General features: G+C 40.4%; 1 protein-coding gene across 1 annotated transcript in view; it reads right to left on the bottom strand.

Moving 5' to 3' along the window:
* The window catches only part of GRIA3 (glutamate ionotropic receptor AMPA type subunit 3), a 287,469-nt gene that overhangs the window by 96,581 nt on the left and 174,138 nt on the right, over positions 1 to 16,750 (bottom strand). Inside the window, exon 5 of the mRNA XM_082610164.1 lies at positions 14,092 to 14,145. Coding sequence (XP_082466290.1) covers positions 14,092 to 14,145 — 54 coding nt within the window. The remainder of the gene's footprint in view (positions 1 to 14,091; positions 14,146 to 16,750) is intronic.

Genomic DNA, 16,750 nt, shown 5'->3' with positions numbered 1-16,750 from the left:
ATTTTGATTTAACAGATTATCCCATAATTTTAAAGTATTTCATCCATTTATAGCCTCTGGTTAGATCTCCTCCTTAGGCTGGTGAACCATAGTCTTCAAGGTGGTAAAATTGAGGCTGAGTCTCTTAAAACCTCTCAAAAGACATTGACACAAAAGAGATGATCACCAAACATATGGATGGTATAAGGGGAGAATAAAAGGGGAGAGGTCAGTGGTAGAAAGATGGAGGTTAGGAGAGGAGATGGTTAAGAAGGGAGATTTTGCTGGTTCCTGGTCCACCTCCTATATCTATCCCATTGTTTTTTATTTCCAGAAGAAGTTGCTAGAGTCTATGATCATGTACAACCATAATTGGGAAAGTTGTAAACTGGGGCCTAAGTCTACCCATAGCTTCATTGAAATAACCAACACAACAAAGCTGACCAGCAAACACACAACAGGTAGGCAGGAAAAAAGGAAGGGGAGTGAGATGGATTCTGGCCCAAAAGTAAGAGGTGCCAGGGTACTGGTTCTCCTTCTCTGATATCTAAATTTAAGACACTGCACTTTTCTAGAATATGTTGCTAGATTTTAGTTGTGCTGGTCACACCCCCTCATGTATCCCTGAAACCCATGTAAAGACACTGAAGCAGAACAAGAAAACAAACCATGCAGAGTGTATAGAAAAGGAAACAAAATGATGGTGGCAGGGAGTATTCTGGTAGGATGATGGAAGTTAGGAGAAATGTCTTGATTCAGGGGAGAAGTTGGCTGGCTCCTGGTTCACTTTCTCTACCTGTGTGATTATTTTAAGACTTCCCAGTTGTCCAGACCTCTTGCCAGAATTCACGGCTTGAGTTGGCTACATAGAGACCCTGAGATGGGAAGATGTCTGTCTAGAAACTCTGAGCAGGAACTAATGCAACAGAAATGACCTTCAACCATCTGGATGATAAAGGGGAAAACAGAAGATGAAAGACAGTTACAGAAATTTGAAGTTGGGATACAAGTTCTAGCTACGGAGCAGGGGTTGGCTGGCCCTTGATCCATGGTCACCTCTTATCTCATTATTTTAAGGCATTGCATTTGTTCACAACTCTTGCTAGTCTTCTCTTTATGACTTGGTCACAGAAGGGCCTCAAGTTGAGAACACTGGCACTGAGTCTCTCCAAAATCTCTGTAAGACACTAGCACAACCAGAATGAATGCTAAACATGTGGGTGATAAAGGGGAAAATAAAGGGAGGAAGGTCGGTGAACAGAAGTAGTGCAGTGACCAGACAGTAATACATGTGAATACAGATGGATTTTTTTATTATTATCACAAAATCCTTGTCTTTAGAAAATGTGTAAGTTTGACTACCAATCTAAATATGTGATAAGTAAGTTTACAAGTTTTTACTTTTTAACTCATTCCCTTGGCTCAGAACAAAGGTAATATTTAAAGTTCTTTAAGTCTTTTTAGTTTGTTCTCATTTTTGTTTCAGGGTTTAAGTGCCTGACACAAGCACTTCTTCCAATAGTAACTGCTTAAAAAAGGACAGAAAACCCATATCCTTTTATTTAATACATGCATTTAAACATGTCTGACTTCAAAGGAAATTTCTGTATCATGAATTCTGTTTCCTCACTGAGCTTCATCTACTATTAAAAATTATATACTTTAAAATAATATAGTTTGACCGAAGACAAAATGCATTCCAGTAGATTTCTTTGATATTTTTGTGGGAAAGGATGGCTCATTTTGTTTCAGCAGGTTGCTGTTTTATAGCAACTGCTCTATTGCTTCACTGAATCATAGCAGTTCATTTGTTGCTTAAAAATCAGTTTCTTCTTCTGGCATCTCCCATCTAACCAAAGATATTAGAATTTCTTCATTTTCTTTTTCTTCGCCTTTTTCCATTTAAAATTTTGAGTGTGTGTGTATGTGGGGGGGCAGTAGATAGTCATGATTCTCACATAGCTGGGCTCTGAGAATCAACTTTTTTAACATAAATGTTACTCTGTTATGATAAATAACATTTATGATACATAAAATACCTCAGCCAACGAATTTGTTACATTTTAAGGCTTAGAGTCTATAAAACAAATTAATTTCTTGTTTTCTTTTGGAATTTTCAACTCGAATTCACTTTGAATGAGACACCAATGAGTTTCCAATTAGAACCTCTCTTATACTCTAGAACCCCCTTTTCTAACTGTCTACCAACTAAATTGACTTCCTTATTCCATGTGTGTCTTAAAAAGAATGTGCCCCAAAGCAAAGTTGTTATATTCCCTTAAAATCTCTTCCTCTTCCCGTATCCCTTCTTTCAATTAATGGCACTTTTAAGCCTATTGGGTCACTGGGTATGGGGCCCAAGCACCTGTCTTATTTTTTTTTTAAATAAATTCTACAGGTGACTTTGAAGCACAAGTGGGTTTGGGGACCACCAGCCTAGTTTATCGGCCTGGCTTCCTAGGTGGTGCTCCAACTTCTAGTTCTTTACCTTTCCCGTTTATTTTTTGCATAATAAATTTATCTTCCTAAAATATCTGTTAGAGCATAATACTCCTTTCCTCAAATCACTGCAATGATTCCCTACTTTCTACAGACATACTGTCAGCTGAATATCTTGACTTGACCTTCAAGGATTTCCATTATCTGTTATCTTTTGTTCTCTTGGCCTTTATCCACACCTTTTCCTTCAAGAGACCTCATGCTCTAGCCACATCGCTCCCTTTTAAACCTTGGTACCTTTGTTCTGTTTCCTTTGTCTAGAAAGGGCCCTCTCTTCATCACTTATAGCTCTGGGTGTCTACTGAAATTTCATTCTTCAAGAGCCATTTCAATTAGTAAAATAATGACTAAGAAACAACTATATTAAATTTGTCTCTATATTCTCTACCAGATAGTAATAAGGCCAATTGTGTCCCCCTTTTGCCAATTATTACATAGGCTCTTGCACATTGTTGACTGCTTATGGGCTCTTGTCCTCCTTCATTGTCGCATGCCTTCCCATGCTTTCCATGTAATACGTTTATGTGTAAACTCCACAATATTATTGCTAAGTGACTCCGAGGTTCCAAATCCCCTGCTGTACTGAGTGGAATTTCTGTTGAGCCCACTTTATTATTTCATAGGGATTTTAATAACTAGAAGTCATGATCAGATACTCAATGATTTTTGTGTGTTTAGATTAGATATCAAATTCTAGTGCTCCTTGCATTTCACCAATTTGGTTTGCTTGAAATTGTGTTTTGTTTTTTGCTCACTGCCATGATGGTCTCCTTTCCTTTGGTTGGTCCAGTAAACTGTATGCAGAGGGAGAGATTAAAGGAGATGAGAGAAGGCAGAGAAAGGTTGGAGGCAATCCTAGTGCTCACAGATAGGGTGAGTTGAAACTCTGCTTCCTCACTTTCTATGTTCTAAGTATCTGTACACTTGACTATTTGCCTCTGTGCAACAATGGCAACATTTGTTGGAAATATGAATATAATCTCCAGAAGTTATTCCTTTGAGAAGGAAACTACTCATTTAGATTTGTAAGCTCTGTCATATTTCATCAATTGCATTGCTTCTCAGTCACATCACATCTGTTTGAGCCAGTGACTGTTGCCCACATCTGAACCCAACAGTATAAAACCAACCATGACCTCTGTGCCTAATGCAAGGCCTTGTAAGCTACCTTTGATTAATTCTCCAAGGCCATCTTTTACACAGGCACTAGTTACACAACTGGCATCCAAAGAGAGATTGTCCTTGATTTGAGAATAGCCAGATAACTCAGTCTTCCAAAGATCCAGATGACTTTGGTATTATCCTGTCTCCCTTGATTCATACATATAGTACGGCAATTCAGTTTCCTTCTGGTAAGATAATTGAGATTTGGAAATAGATATATTCAAGGCTTACTTTTAGAGCACTTATTTTTAAGATATTATGTGGTGATTTCCTTCATATAATATTATTGTTAGGGTACATTTTGTACAGAGAGGAAAACAAAGACAAGATAAGTTGGGTGACTTTCATTGAGTTGATGGTAGACTATGGGTGAGAAATGAGAAAGGTGGCTTGCCTATATGGAAGATAAAAGCAGTAGAATGAGGGGTGGAAGGCTGCCAAGGAGGAGTATCTGTCTCAATTTGGATGAAGGCTGGCTCTGCCTTTAGTGCCATCTGAATTGTTCATCTGGGTGATGCTTTGATGGGGAAATGCACGGTAATTGTGGTGACTCAAGTTATCAGATTGCTAATGAGAGACACAAGTCTTTTTCCAGAAGCAGATCCATCCTCCTGGGAGGATGTAATGCATAGAGTTAAAGATTACACCATATAAATTAGCACTTGATTACAGGTTGCTTGTATTGTTCACTCACTGTTTTATTCTCTAATCCAATTAACAAACATACTTTGAAACCTTCTAAGTGCTATCTGTTGGTACAATGGCGAGCCATATCCAGCTTGGTCCCTAACCTCACAACACTTTAGTCCAGTGGGAGTTATCTGTATGAATATACAAATAATTACAAGTTGACATAAATGCTATTAGTGGGAAAAATAGGCACTGATCTCTTTTTTATTAACAGTTATATTGAGGTATAATTTAAATATCATAAGATCCATCCATTTGACACTGATTTTTTTTTAAAGCAAAAATCAGGTCATGTCTCTCCCCTGCTTGAAATTCTCCAGTGGCTTTCTGATGCTGTTGAAAAGAGCTAAAACTTAACCAGGCAGTAGGCCTTAGATAATCCAGATCTTGTTGCTCACTCTGCTGTAGCCAAAATTGCCTTCTAACAGTTCAGAGAGGTATCAAACTCTTTTCTGCCTCAGGACCTTGGCACATGTTGTTCCCTATGCATTACATGAACTTTCCCTGATTCTTCATATAATTGGACCTTTCTCACCATTCAGATCATTGTTTCAAAGTCACCTTCTCTGAAAGCCCTTCTCTGGCCATACTATGCAGAGTTTTGACTCCCCACCCTCTGCCTTCTCTTCATTCCCAGCACAGGTCCCAGTACCTGTTCTACCTCCATGCCAGTGATTCTAAGTTGTGCCAGTTTGGTCTGTTCAATATGTTTATACGGTTCTGCCTTCCCTGTAGTAGAGTGAACAAGGTATTGGGCATATACGTGGTATATAGAAAAACGAACTTGTTATAAAAATCTTTAGAGTAATATTAACTGAATTATATGTGGACTGGTGCTGGTCTGCTGTTTGTTACCAGTCAGAGATGATATAAGGAGAGAAACTGAATATAAGCCTTTAGTTTATAAGCAAGTTGACAGAGTAATATGGCTGTTGAATCTAATACTAAAAAAACTTGGGCTTGTATTTTATATGTCTTGTTTTGTTTATTTCATGTTTTTTAGTAATTTATTGTTGTTGTGCTTTTATTGTGTGAATATTTGGGGGAAAATCTGGCCCTTCTTCACAGATAATTTGAGAAGCACTGTTTTAGCAGATATGATGTGGGAGGGGCCCGGGGGAGAAAACAGAATTTTTTCAATGCATCTTGATAGAACATTGAGTAGGAAGTGATCTTTCCTTGTTAATTTCAGGTGGGGGGTGTATGGGGAGGAGGCAGGGATGGTTGACTATAATGGAGGCATTTTTGGAGAAGGAGAATGAGAGTCTCAAAGTTGGCTACTTCAAGCTGACAATTGCCTGTGCCTTTCTAAATGCACGGTAGGACGTTGGACCCCTGCCCAGTCCCCACTCCTCATTCCCTTGATACTGTGCTGTATCCTATCTTCATTTGGAGAAGAAAGTGAATCCTGAGCCACCAGAGAAGCTGTGTACTCAGGGTAGGTGACCGGGCTCCTGGCATTGGGGACCAGGGGGGATTTTTCCCTTCAAGCTCACCTCCTTTGCCTGTAAGGCTGGGCTCCAGCCCAGTGAGCTCTGTGTTTACATGCCATCTGCTGAGGTGTCAGTGATCACAACACATGACTTTGAGCATTTGAATTTTTTATTTAGCGCATTAAAAATGGAAGTACAAAGGAAGGGAAAGAGTAGAGAACAGAACAAGAAGACCTGGGAGGGGAAGGGAGCAGAAGGGAACAGTTGTTATTGACAAGCAAAACAGCATGACTCAATCTCATTCAAACTTGTTTTCTCTTTATTTTTTATTTATTTATTTTTTTGGGGGGCAAAACAGGGGATAAAGGGGACATTGTTTTCACATCCTACAATTTCTATACCCCATTCTCTCAAGGAAGAGGGTCAGATGTTTATCTGTTTGCTTTGTTTTTTTTTTTTTTTTTTTTTTTTTTTTTGCGGTATGCGGGCCTCTCACTGTTGTGGCCTCTCCCGTTGCGGAGCACAGGCTCCGGACGCGCAGGCCCAGCGGCCATGGCTCATGGGCCCAGCCGCTCCGCGGCATATGGGATCCTCCCAGACCGGGGCACGAACCCGTATCCCCTGCATCGGCAGGCGGACTCTCAACCACTGCGCCACCAGGGAGGCCCTGCTTTGTTTTTTTAATAAAAAAAATAGCTGTAGAACCTGAGCTATGGGCCTTCAAATCACTATTAAGCAGAGGTCATTTTTTTCAACTGAAACATCAATACATTTGGCACATAACATGGTGTAAGTTTAAGGTGCACAATATGGTGATTTGATACATTTATATATTGCAATATGATTACCATTGGAGCTCTGGCTAACACCTCTGTCCCATCACATAATGATTCAATGTATGAATCTGGGTGGAACACAGTTTCATCCAAAACAGTCTCTCTCCAAGAGATGATGAAACTAAGACTGAGAGAGGGCATACCCCTTGCCCAAGTTCACAGTGAAGACATAAAAGAACAAGGATTTGAAGCCACATGTGTTTGTCCTCAAAACCTACACTCTTAGCCAGCACATCACACTGCCTCAGGTGTTGGGACAGAGAGGGCAGGACTGGCACATGCTGCCTGCTGCCCTGGTCTCGTGGAAAAGTGGGGTGCTGTCCTACCTAGTAGCTTGTGCAGGGAGGATTCTCTGTATGTTCTTAATGACGCCGATGTTAAGCGTGGATTACTGTTCACCTGTGGACACGTGTCAAGAAGAGAAGGCAGCAGGGCCATTGCAGGGCAAGCCTGGCCAAGGCGGGCACAGAGCCCAAGCTTTCCAGTGTTTATTAATCCACCAGGCGCTTATCAGCAAGTCTCTTGGTTTATCAGAAGGGTGGAACGTTTGTCTAAGTTAATATTTCTATCCAATCTTTCTAGACCCAAAGTTTCTGTGGGGACATCCCCAGCTACTGGGGTTCCCCCTGCAGCCGTCTGTCCAGGCCCGCCCCTTTGGGTGCTACTTACCCAACCCCCTCTACTTTGTTCGTTCACCTGGGTTGTATTGGAGACACTTCCTAAGGAGGGGCTCTGGACTCACACTGTGCTCTTGTGAAAAGAGCAAATGAGTGAATGAATAAAGGAATGAATGATTTTAGAAATCAGACAAACATGTCTCCCTTCAGCTTTTGAAGGACTCCAGAAAGTAATTCAAAGAGACCACAGGACATGAGCTCTGATTTCCTAAGCTAATGATTTCCAACGTGATGCTTAGTACAGAAGAGCAGTAAGGAGAGTGGACACCGTCTTCGATCTGCCTGGGTTTGAATTGCATCCCCACTGCTGCCACCACCATGTGACCTCAGCAAGTCACTTAACATCTCTGTGAGTCAGTTTCCTCTTCGTTTGGCTCTCCTGAAATGCCTCTGACATGGGCTTTAGCACAGGAGTAGTAGGTGCCCAATAATGCCATGACAATAATGTCAATAATCACAACCATAGTGACAGCTGTGTGGCAGGCACTGTGTACCATGCGTTCCACATGCATTCTCTGAAACCTCCAGCAGCCTTGCAGGATAGTCACTTAATCCCTGTTTCCCAGAAGAAAGGATGGAAGCTCAGAGGGGAAAGAATGTCTTGCCTAAGGCTACATCATCAGAAGGTAGAGTTGGAATTCTCATCAGAATTGTCTGAAAGATCATACAGTTTTACTGCTTTAGGCTAACTTCTCATTTAAAATCATTTAAATTAGAGATGAAGATAATAATTGTATTCATCTCTTTCCCAGCATCCAGTATGTGCAGGACACGGTAGAGGCTTTCCATTGCAATTATTCAGTTCTTACAAGGACCCTCTGAAGGAGTAAAGATTATTGTTCACACTTTACAGAGTGTTGTTTTCTCTTTAAACAGAGTGGGCCCCTCTCTGTTTTAGGTACATCCCTAGATCTGGGAAGCTGCAGAGTTCACTTCTCCAAGCTCTGGTTACTCCTGGATGCTTCTTTGGAGTTCTATTTTTTGACTAATGCTTTTGTTTTAGTAAAATTTTAGAAAAATTAGATATAATCTAGTACTCCCCATCGTTATTTTCTGGCATGCTAATCATATGAATGGGGCAGATGTCGAGGGAAAGAGAGAAGAGGGAGCAAGAGAAAGAAGGGGGATGAGAGAGCAGGGGAGAGGAATATGTGTGTGTGTGTGTGTGTGTGTGTGTGTGTGTGTGTGTGTGTGTGAGGGAGAGAGAGAGAGAGAGGATGAATATGAATGTAGCAGGGGAGAAGGCAGTGATGGAGATGTAACTGGTGCCTGCTAAGATACATTTCATATTGGCCCATTGGACGCGTTTCAAACCCAGATTCACAAAGCTGTCCTTGTTTTTTTAAGCCTTTTTCTCTCTGATTACTTCACCCTCATAAATTTATAGTTTATACGTCATTCATATACATTTATGTCTTTGCAAATGTTCTTATGTGACCTTTGTGGGGCTGGCCTTCTGTCTCACTGAGATGCTTGAGTGGGTAAAATGAGAAGAGCGAGATGCTCTTGGTAAAGTGTCTGACCAACCTGGACTGGAAGCCTAGCTTGGCAATGGATTAGCTGTGAGACTTCAGACAAGTCATGTATTTTTTCTGAGCCTCTTTTCATTGGAGACATTAAAGGAAAAGCCTAAAGAAAACAGCTAGCACAGCAGGGAGGAGTCTCAGATTGTCAGCTCTCTGCCCCCTTATGTCTCCTGGCACAATGGCTAACTTGATCACCGGTCCTACGCCCTCTCCTGCCGGCAGCTGACATTACCTAACTTCCACTTGTAGGGTCCACAACTGTCCCCAACCCTGGGACCAGTCTCAGCCTAGGCAAGGAAACCGTCGGGTCTTCTAAGGCAGAGGTTAACTGGCGCAGCACTGAATGAGTCCTACCGTGGCTTACAGTTTCCCCTGGGCGCCTCAAATGCTTGGAGATTTTTGGTTTATTTGGGGGTCTGGGTACTGAACATCTGTTGTTGGATCATCTCAACCCGGATCCAGTTTGTTCTGTGTCAACTATTAAATGGCTTTGATTGATCTTTTAGAGCTGCAGCTCTGTTTAGAATGTAGCTAAGGGCACTCAACACCTTGCTTGGCTTTTGCCCCCCCGGACTGATTTGAAGTCTGCTCTCTGACAATATCCCAAGGCTAACAGGGCTCTGGTTGTGCTCCCCCACTTATGTCCTCCATATTCACCCAGCTGCTGTGCCTACACTCTCACTCCTGGCCTTCCCTGGTCCAAACTGACCCTCCACGAGGGAAGAAATGTAGAGCTGGAAGTCACCTTGGAGTGTTTTTCAAATTTTAGCCTCTAATATACCACCTTTACAGTTTTTTTTTTTTTGCCGCATGGGTGGATCATCTGAACTAGTCTTTACCTCATATATTTTCTTTACATCGACTAAATTTTTAAATCTAAATATCTAATTTAGCTTCATAGAATTGACGGGAGAGTTATCTTTTTTGAATACACATTTAATATAAATTCAAAACTAATCAGTCTAAGAAGTTTTGCCATATACTACCTAAAATCATCTTATGTACAAATAGCACACTTTGGGAAACCCTGATCTGGTCTGTCTCTTCATTTTACAGATTAGGAAACAGGTTCAGAGAGGTTTGGTTTGTCACAGGCTAGTTAGATCAATTCTTGGGATTCGAACCTATCTCCTAGCTCCTGGTCTAGTGCTTTTTTTCTTCATTATGTCTAGGATTAGTCTAGGGTTCTGCACACTATTATTATTATTATTTTTTTGCGGTACGCGGGCCTCTCACTGTTGTGGCCTCTCACGTTGCGGAGCACAGGCTCCGGATGCGCAGGCTCAGTGGCCATGGCTCACAGGCCCAGCCACTCCGCGGCATGTGGGATCTTCCCAGACCGGGGCACGAACCCGTGTCCCCTGCATCGGCAGGCGGACTGTCAACCACTGCGCCACCAGGGAAGCCCAATGCACACTATTATTGACATATATGAAACAATTAAATCACAGTACACAACATGCCTGGAAATGCAGTGGAAAGGATCCTGATCCAGGACCTTACCATGAAAGAAAGAGAGGTTGCTTGACTGACAAATTGTATACCTGCTGGTTACCTCTGGTACTAAAGTAGAGACACATTACCACCTTAGGGAGGGTTCTGGAAGAGGAAATAACAATCAATTGTAGAACAACCCCTAAAAAGAAATGACACCACCGACTGATACAGAATTTGTAAGAGACTTACTTACTCTTTGATTATTGGCATGTCCACTTCTGGCCTGACCAGATCACATCTCTGGCCTGTGCTCCCGATGAAATCTTTTGTTTCTTCCAGGGATTTCAACAAGTTAGAACTTTCTGCAGCTTGTCGTCCATTCTGAAATGTACACCTTGACCTATGAAAGGTCTTTGTTGAAGCATTTACAGAATATCCAGGTCTTGTCACTTTAGCATTGCTACCAGGGAAGGTCCATGTAAAAGCACATAGAAGTCATTGCCAGATGGATGGGACTTAGTAGCAAAGGGGACACTTGGGGCTCTGGTGCAGGTGGTTCCAGAAAGCTTAGGTAGGCAGTGTGAGTGTTTTTGATTTTGCATCTGTTGAAGAAGGCAGTGGTTCTGTGCTGTTGTTACACCAAGATTCAGATGAGAACTTCTTCCCTTGTGTATGTGTCCTCAGCTTTCATCCAGCTGGCTCATCTTGAAAGGAAACATCTTCTTAGCCCCACTTACCCATTTTTGATCATCTAAATGACTTCTAAATAGTTTTGGTTTGCTGTGTGTATATATGTATATGGGTCTTTGGGGTATTTTTAGCTGCTTAAAAAAATCCGGTAACCACGGAAGGAATAATGTGGCTCATTATTTTACCAGAGGTTAGTAATGGTTCCTATCTGTATTGCCCATATGCAATTTGATACAGAGACTTTGATATAGGGACTTATGGAGACACATGGCTGTGTTCCAATGGAAAGAAGGTCACTAGAGGAAGAGAAGGGGTGGCAGCTCAAAGCACGGTAAATGAATTCATGTTTTCATTATCCAGACTGACATGACACTATATATTACATTCTTTCTGAAGGAACAGACTTTGCTTATTCTTGTAGTAGGCATCTTTCCAAGGTTTCATAATTCTGAGTTCTGTGTTAGGCATCCAGTTTACCATTCTTTTCCCCAACCTTGTCCTAGTGATTTTCTCTTGCAGTTCTGTCACTCTACATGCTTTCACTTCTGTCAGGTCTGGGTCTCAAAATTGAAACCAGAGTTCAGAAGGATTGTCAGTAGGATTAGAGAGGCCCAGTTAGAAATCCAGAATGGGAAAGGTCTTTACAGATCATCTGGTCACCTTATGCCAACTGAGACAGCCATTGATGTGCACGGCTCAGGCTTAGATCTTTTAACATTGAACCTGCCTCCAGGACGTGAGTTAGCCGACAGTCTCCAGCTTCAGGTGCCTTCAGGATTTACCCCAGCTCTCAAGTGGGAGGTGGGTGCTTCCCAGGCAGCTGCCAGCCAATGGCTGAGCAAGGTCGGGGTACAGTGGCTCACCATTTTGGGGCAGTGTGGGGCTCCTCCAGATGGAGTTGTTGCACTGTAGCTCCCAGGTGTGCTATCCCATGGTCTGAAGATCTTTTTTTTTTTAACTTTTAATTTTATATTGGAGCGTAGTTGATTAACAACGTTGTGTTAGTTACAGGTGTACAGCAAAGTGATTCAGTTATATACATACATGTATCTATTCTTTTTCAGATTCTTTTCCCATTTAGGTTGTTACATAAATATTGAGCAGAGTTCCCTGTGCTATACAGTAGGTCCTTGTTGGTTATCCATTTTAAATATAGCAGTGTGTACATGTCAATCCCAAACTCCCTAACTATCCCTCAAACTTCCTTCTTTTTCCCCTCCTTCGCTGATATCAGACCTGTATTGTGGTCTGAAGGGCTTCCTTTCTACTTGTGTCCCTCTCCCTTTTATTTTTCACAGGCATTACTCCCAATAAATGTCTTGCACTTCTATTTATATCTCAGCATCTGCTTCTAAAGGATCCAACCAATACCTCAAGAACTCCCCACTCCCATCTGAGTTTTACAGTATGGAAACTGAGGTCCTCAAAGGTGAGGTGACTTATCCAGCATCCCATAGCTAGTGAGTAGCAAAGTCAGTAGGACAATCCAAAGTCTCTGACCCCAAGTTCAATGCTCTTTCCCAAACTTCAGTCATGCATGTACCACCACAACTGCATATACCCCAAACAGATTTTGCTGTATCTGTTTATAGCAACATGCTATTGTTTACTTGACACATTTGACATAATTATTTCATTTGTTGTTAAATCTCTAGCCCTGTATGAAGTAATAGCATCCACAAAATTTGGGTTTTGATGTGCTAGTTTTTCTAATACATAGTAAATAAATACATTTACCATTGTAATAAAAAAAAGTTCGTGTGTGCACTACCTAAAGTTGTCTCATGTACCATAAGTGCTGAGTGAACCCTAGGCAGAGGAGAAGAGGAAGGGAGAGGGAAGAAGGAAGGAAGAGAGGAAGGAAGGAAGGAGAGCAAAAATACTTATGGGTGAGAAAGAAATGGTAAAAATCCTTCAATAACTGCCTCAGATACCTTGCTATAACCTCCATGTTTCCTGCCAAAGCCTGCTCTAACCCCCAGTGAGTCAACAAACATCCTTTGCCTATCAGTTGTCTAAAAACAAATTGGATGTACTCAGATGTAAATTATGAATCAAGATTTCTTCTCCTAAAAGAGCTGATTCACTTATCCCTACAATGGACTGAAGCGCTCCACTTTGAGCAATTTATTGGAGAAGATGCACACATTTCAAAGCAGTAGCTCTAATCTTCATCTTATAAAGTGTTTGAGTGCACACACTTCTTAAGGAGGTTTAAGTAACATTTCCTTTCTCATTTAAAATATTCATTATTAAAACAAGATTTTTTTCTTTGATTTAAGAAATCTAAGAATATAATTACGATAATCTTTCACCTTTGTTGCTATTCTTTTGGTTTAAGAGCTCTATAATGATTATGATTCTCTTGTGCTAATGAAATAAAATTGGGGCTAGGACTCATGTTATGTAATAATTTAATAGATTCTTAGTATCATAGTGATAATTTACCATTCCTCTTTCATTACAGGGAGATAGTATTATTCAGAACCTCTGCCAAACATATATTACGGATTCAGAAGCCACTTTGTTAATTCCTAAACCAATTGTCCTTTTAGAGAAAGAAGACCTATAAACCAACCTTAGTAAAAAGTAATTTCTAGAATGTCACAAATTTTAAAGGCATGGGGAGTTTGAAGGTAAAGATTCAAGTTGTGTTTTGGTATATGTAGAAAGGTGGCTATACACTTTGACAGGATTACTTAATATTCTATGTTCAAACCTACTGCTCACATCTGGTTTGAAAAGATTTGGTAGTGGCCTGTTTCTAGAAAGACAAATCCAATACTAATGTGCACATACCCTTGGATTAATTGGGGAAAGAGTCAGTTTCTTGTGTCCCCTGTCCCTTGTTTTACATTTTAAACTCGATTAAAATGGTTGACATTTCAACTCCAAATTAAATCTATGAATAATCAGTGAAGAATCATATCAAATTATTAGTTTTTCAATGAGAAGAGGATATAAGCTTCACAGCTAAAACAGACACAGCATAATTGAAAACAAGGCTATTGCATTCAGGTTTTAGTATTTACTGACTCATTTCTCCAAGTGTCTAGAGAACATATTAGGTTCTTCTTGTATTTCTTTTTGGGATAATTACAGGCGACACAAACTAAATAGAATATAATGCCCTGGAAACTTAAACTCTGCTTGTTCTTACCAGGTTAGCAAGCATGTAGTGGTAACCTCTTGAATGCTTTCCCAGGATCACAACCTGCAGAAATAAAAAATAAGAAATATTGCTTATTCAAGGACATTTTCAATTGCACAGTCATTGGGATGGCTAGAGCAAATTACTTTTAAATAATCAACAAAGTGTTAGGTCGTTTATAGTAAACGTATATAGTAAATCATAGTTAGTTGGGCCAGATTTCTTTTTGTTGCATTTTACTTTCAGGCATAGGGTACAGGAAGAATTGCTAATATGAAAGTTAAAAATGTCAACAGCAAGGGAAAAAAGCTCTTTAAACTTCCAGGTCAGTGGCATCATTATCACTTAAAATAGATGGCAAAAGTGATGAAACTGATGATCCCTCACCCATGAACTGGATTTCTGTACTTAGCTGTTGAGCTGGAAAATGGGCTGAACTTTGCATACAAATTAGAAAATAGAATGTATGGTACATTTTTCTTTCTTTATCTGGAATGCTTAGGGAATAGAACACTCAAGGAATGGGGTTAATGTGATTTTCAGGTTAATCGAGGTTGCTTTTGCTTATTGAAAACTTTTCTAGCAGAAGCAGTTGAGAAAAAAAAAACTTTTCTAAAATGCTTGCCTTTCTTTTCTTACCTTAATATGAAAGACTTGTGAACATCTGTACATCTTTTGGTGCTGAATGTGCCTTAAGGTATTGAGGGAAGGGATTTTTCCCCTAGGGGATATTTGGCCATGCCTGGAGAAATCTTGATTGTCACATCTAGGAGGGGTGACTGGCATCTAGTGAGTAGAGGCCAGAGATGCTGCTAAATATCCTATAATGCACGGGGCAGTCCCCACAACAAAGAATTATCAGCCAAAAGTGTCAATAGTGCCGAGATTGAGAAACCCTGCCTTAGGGTCATCACTCTTATCATAATTTTCATGAGTAGCACTGTATTAATGCTAAGCTTTACAGTTTACAAAGCGCATTTTTATTATCTCAAAATATGTAAGTGGATTGAATATTTTCCAACTAAATGTATTGGTTGGCAGTTGAAAGTTTTTCACAAAATACCTGACATAAGCTTATTTCCTTATAGTTAAGTACAGCAAAAATTCTGGTTAATTGAAGATTTTATAAAATGTCATTGTTTTGAGTACTGACTGTATGCAGGAGTGGGAGTGAGGAGGGGGATATGATAGAGGTTAAAGACACAACCAGAGGCACAACCAGGTTTTGTGCAGGCCTGAAGCTAATATCACTTTAAGAGCCCTCTTTAAGAAAAATAATACAAAATTATGAATACAGTATTTGGAATAAGGCCTCAGAAAGAACCTGTGCAAGTAAGGGGCCATTAAACTTCACCATATATTCCTCTATGGACACAGCTGTCAAGGGTCTAAAAACAGTTTGAGAAAACAATGTACACATATCAAACCAGAACTATATATAAAAGGTCATAATGATAATATTAAAAACAGTTGCCTTTAATTGAGTTCCTAGTATATGCCAGGCACTGCGCTAGGTGCTGTATTTAATCCCTAGAACAATTAAACAGATTAAGTATCATAAGTTTTATTTTACAGATGAGGAATCTCAACCAAAGAGAATTTAAGTAATTTACCCAAGGCCACACAGCTAAGAAATGCTAAAGCTGGAATTAGAACCTAGGTCTGTGTACCTCTAGAACCCACTCTCTTGGCAGTACATTACATGGTTTCTTAATATGTGCTAAATGTCAAATAACAAGAATTACTGTAGGTTCTTGGAGAAGAGGAAGAAGAGATGTCTAAGGCCTGCTGGGATGGATAGGGAAGGCTCCCTGGAGGAGATGAGGTTTAAGCTGGCCCAGAGGTGTGGAACCACATATTTAAATATCATGCTTATTTCAATTCATTTTAAGTACTGAGAGAGAGAGAGAGAGAGAGAGCGAGCTATTTTTGATTAATTTAAAATGTGAGCCACATATCTGACTGATTATTTACGGAGGAAATGAAAGGTTAATGAATGTCTTGAGGAGGTGATTTCTCACACCACTGTGACACAAAATGAGCTGTTAGGTATCTGCTGGGATGTATTCTTCAGTGTCCGCTTGTGAGAAACATCCTTCCTGGTGACGTTTGTTAACTTTGATGGCAAGTTGGGACGATACATTTGTTGAATTTTTAATTCCCTGAGAACCTTCAACATAATAAAATCAGAGGGTTTTGAGTTCTGTTAGAAAAATGAGCAAGATTTCTAAGGACATCTGGCAGAGCTTGGAGAGAAATAAAGAAGCAAGCCCAAAGGAAACAGAGTAAGTCTGTCTCACCAGAGGCAGCGTTTAGTGTTCTTCTGAGCATAAGAAAGGCAACAGAGAGCCACAGAAAACATAAGTGTTAGACGACCCCCGAAAGAGAACCCAGGAGCCCAGGCTTGTCACGTACTCAGTTTGATTGTGGGCAAATCACTCAACTTTCTCCAGCCTCCATTTCCTTACCTGTAATCTGGGACCATGAGCCTGGCCTTTCCTATCTCAGCACTGTTGTCAGAATCAAACTGAATAATATCTACAAAAGTGTTTGGGATGTGCCTTATGTAATTATGTGGGGTTAAATAACTGTGGAGAGAGGTCATTCACTAAGATAGTGTTTTTCAGGTTCAGAAAAACTTGAAGCTATTAGAATATCTGCTTTAATC

The sequence above is a fragment of the Mesoplodon mirus genome, assembly GCF_964341445.2.
Source record: "Mesoplodon mirus genome assembly, chromosome: X".
Lineage (NCBI taxonomy): Eukaryota > Metazoa > Chordata > Mammalia > Artiodactyla > Ziphiidae > Mesoplodon > Mesoplodon mirus.
This window is presented reverse-complemented; position numbering and strand designations above follow the sequence as displayed.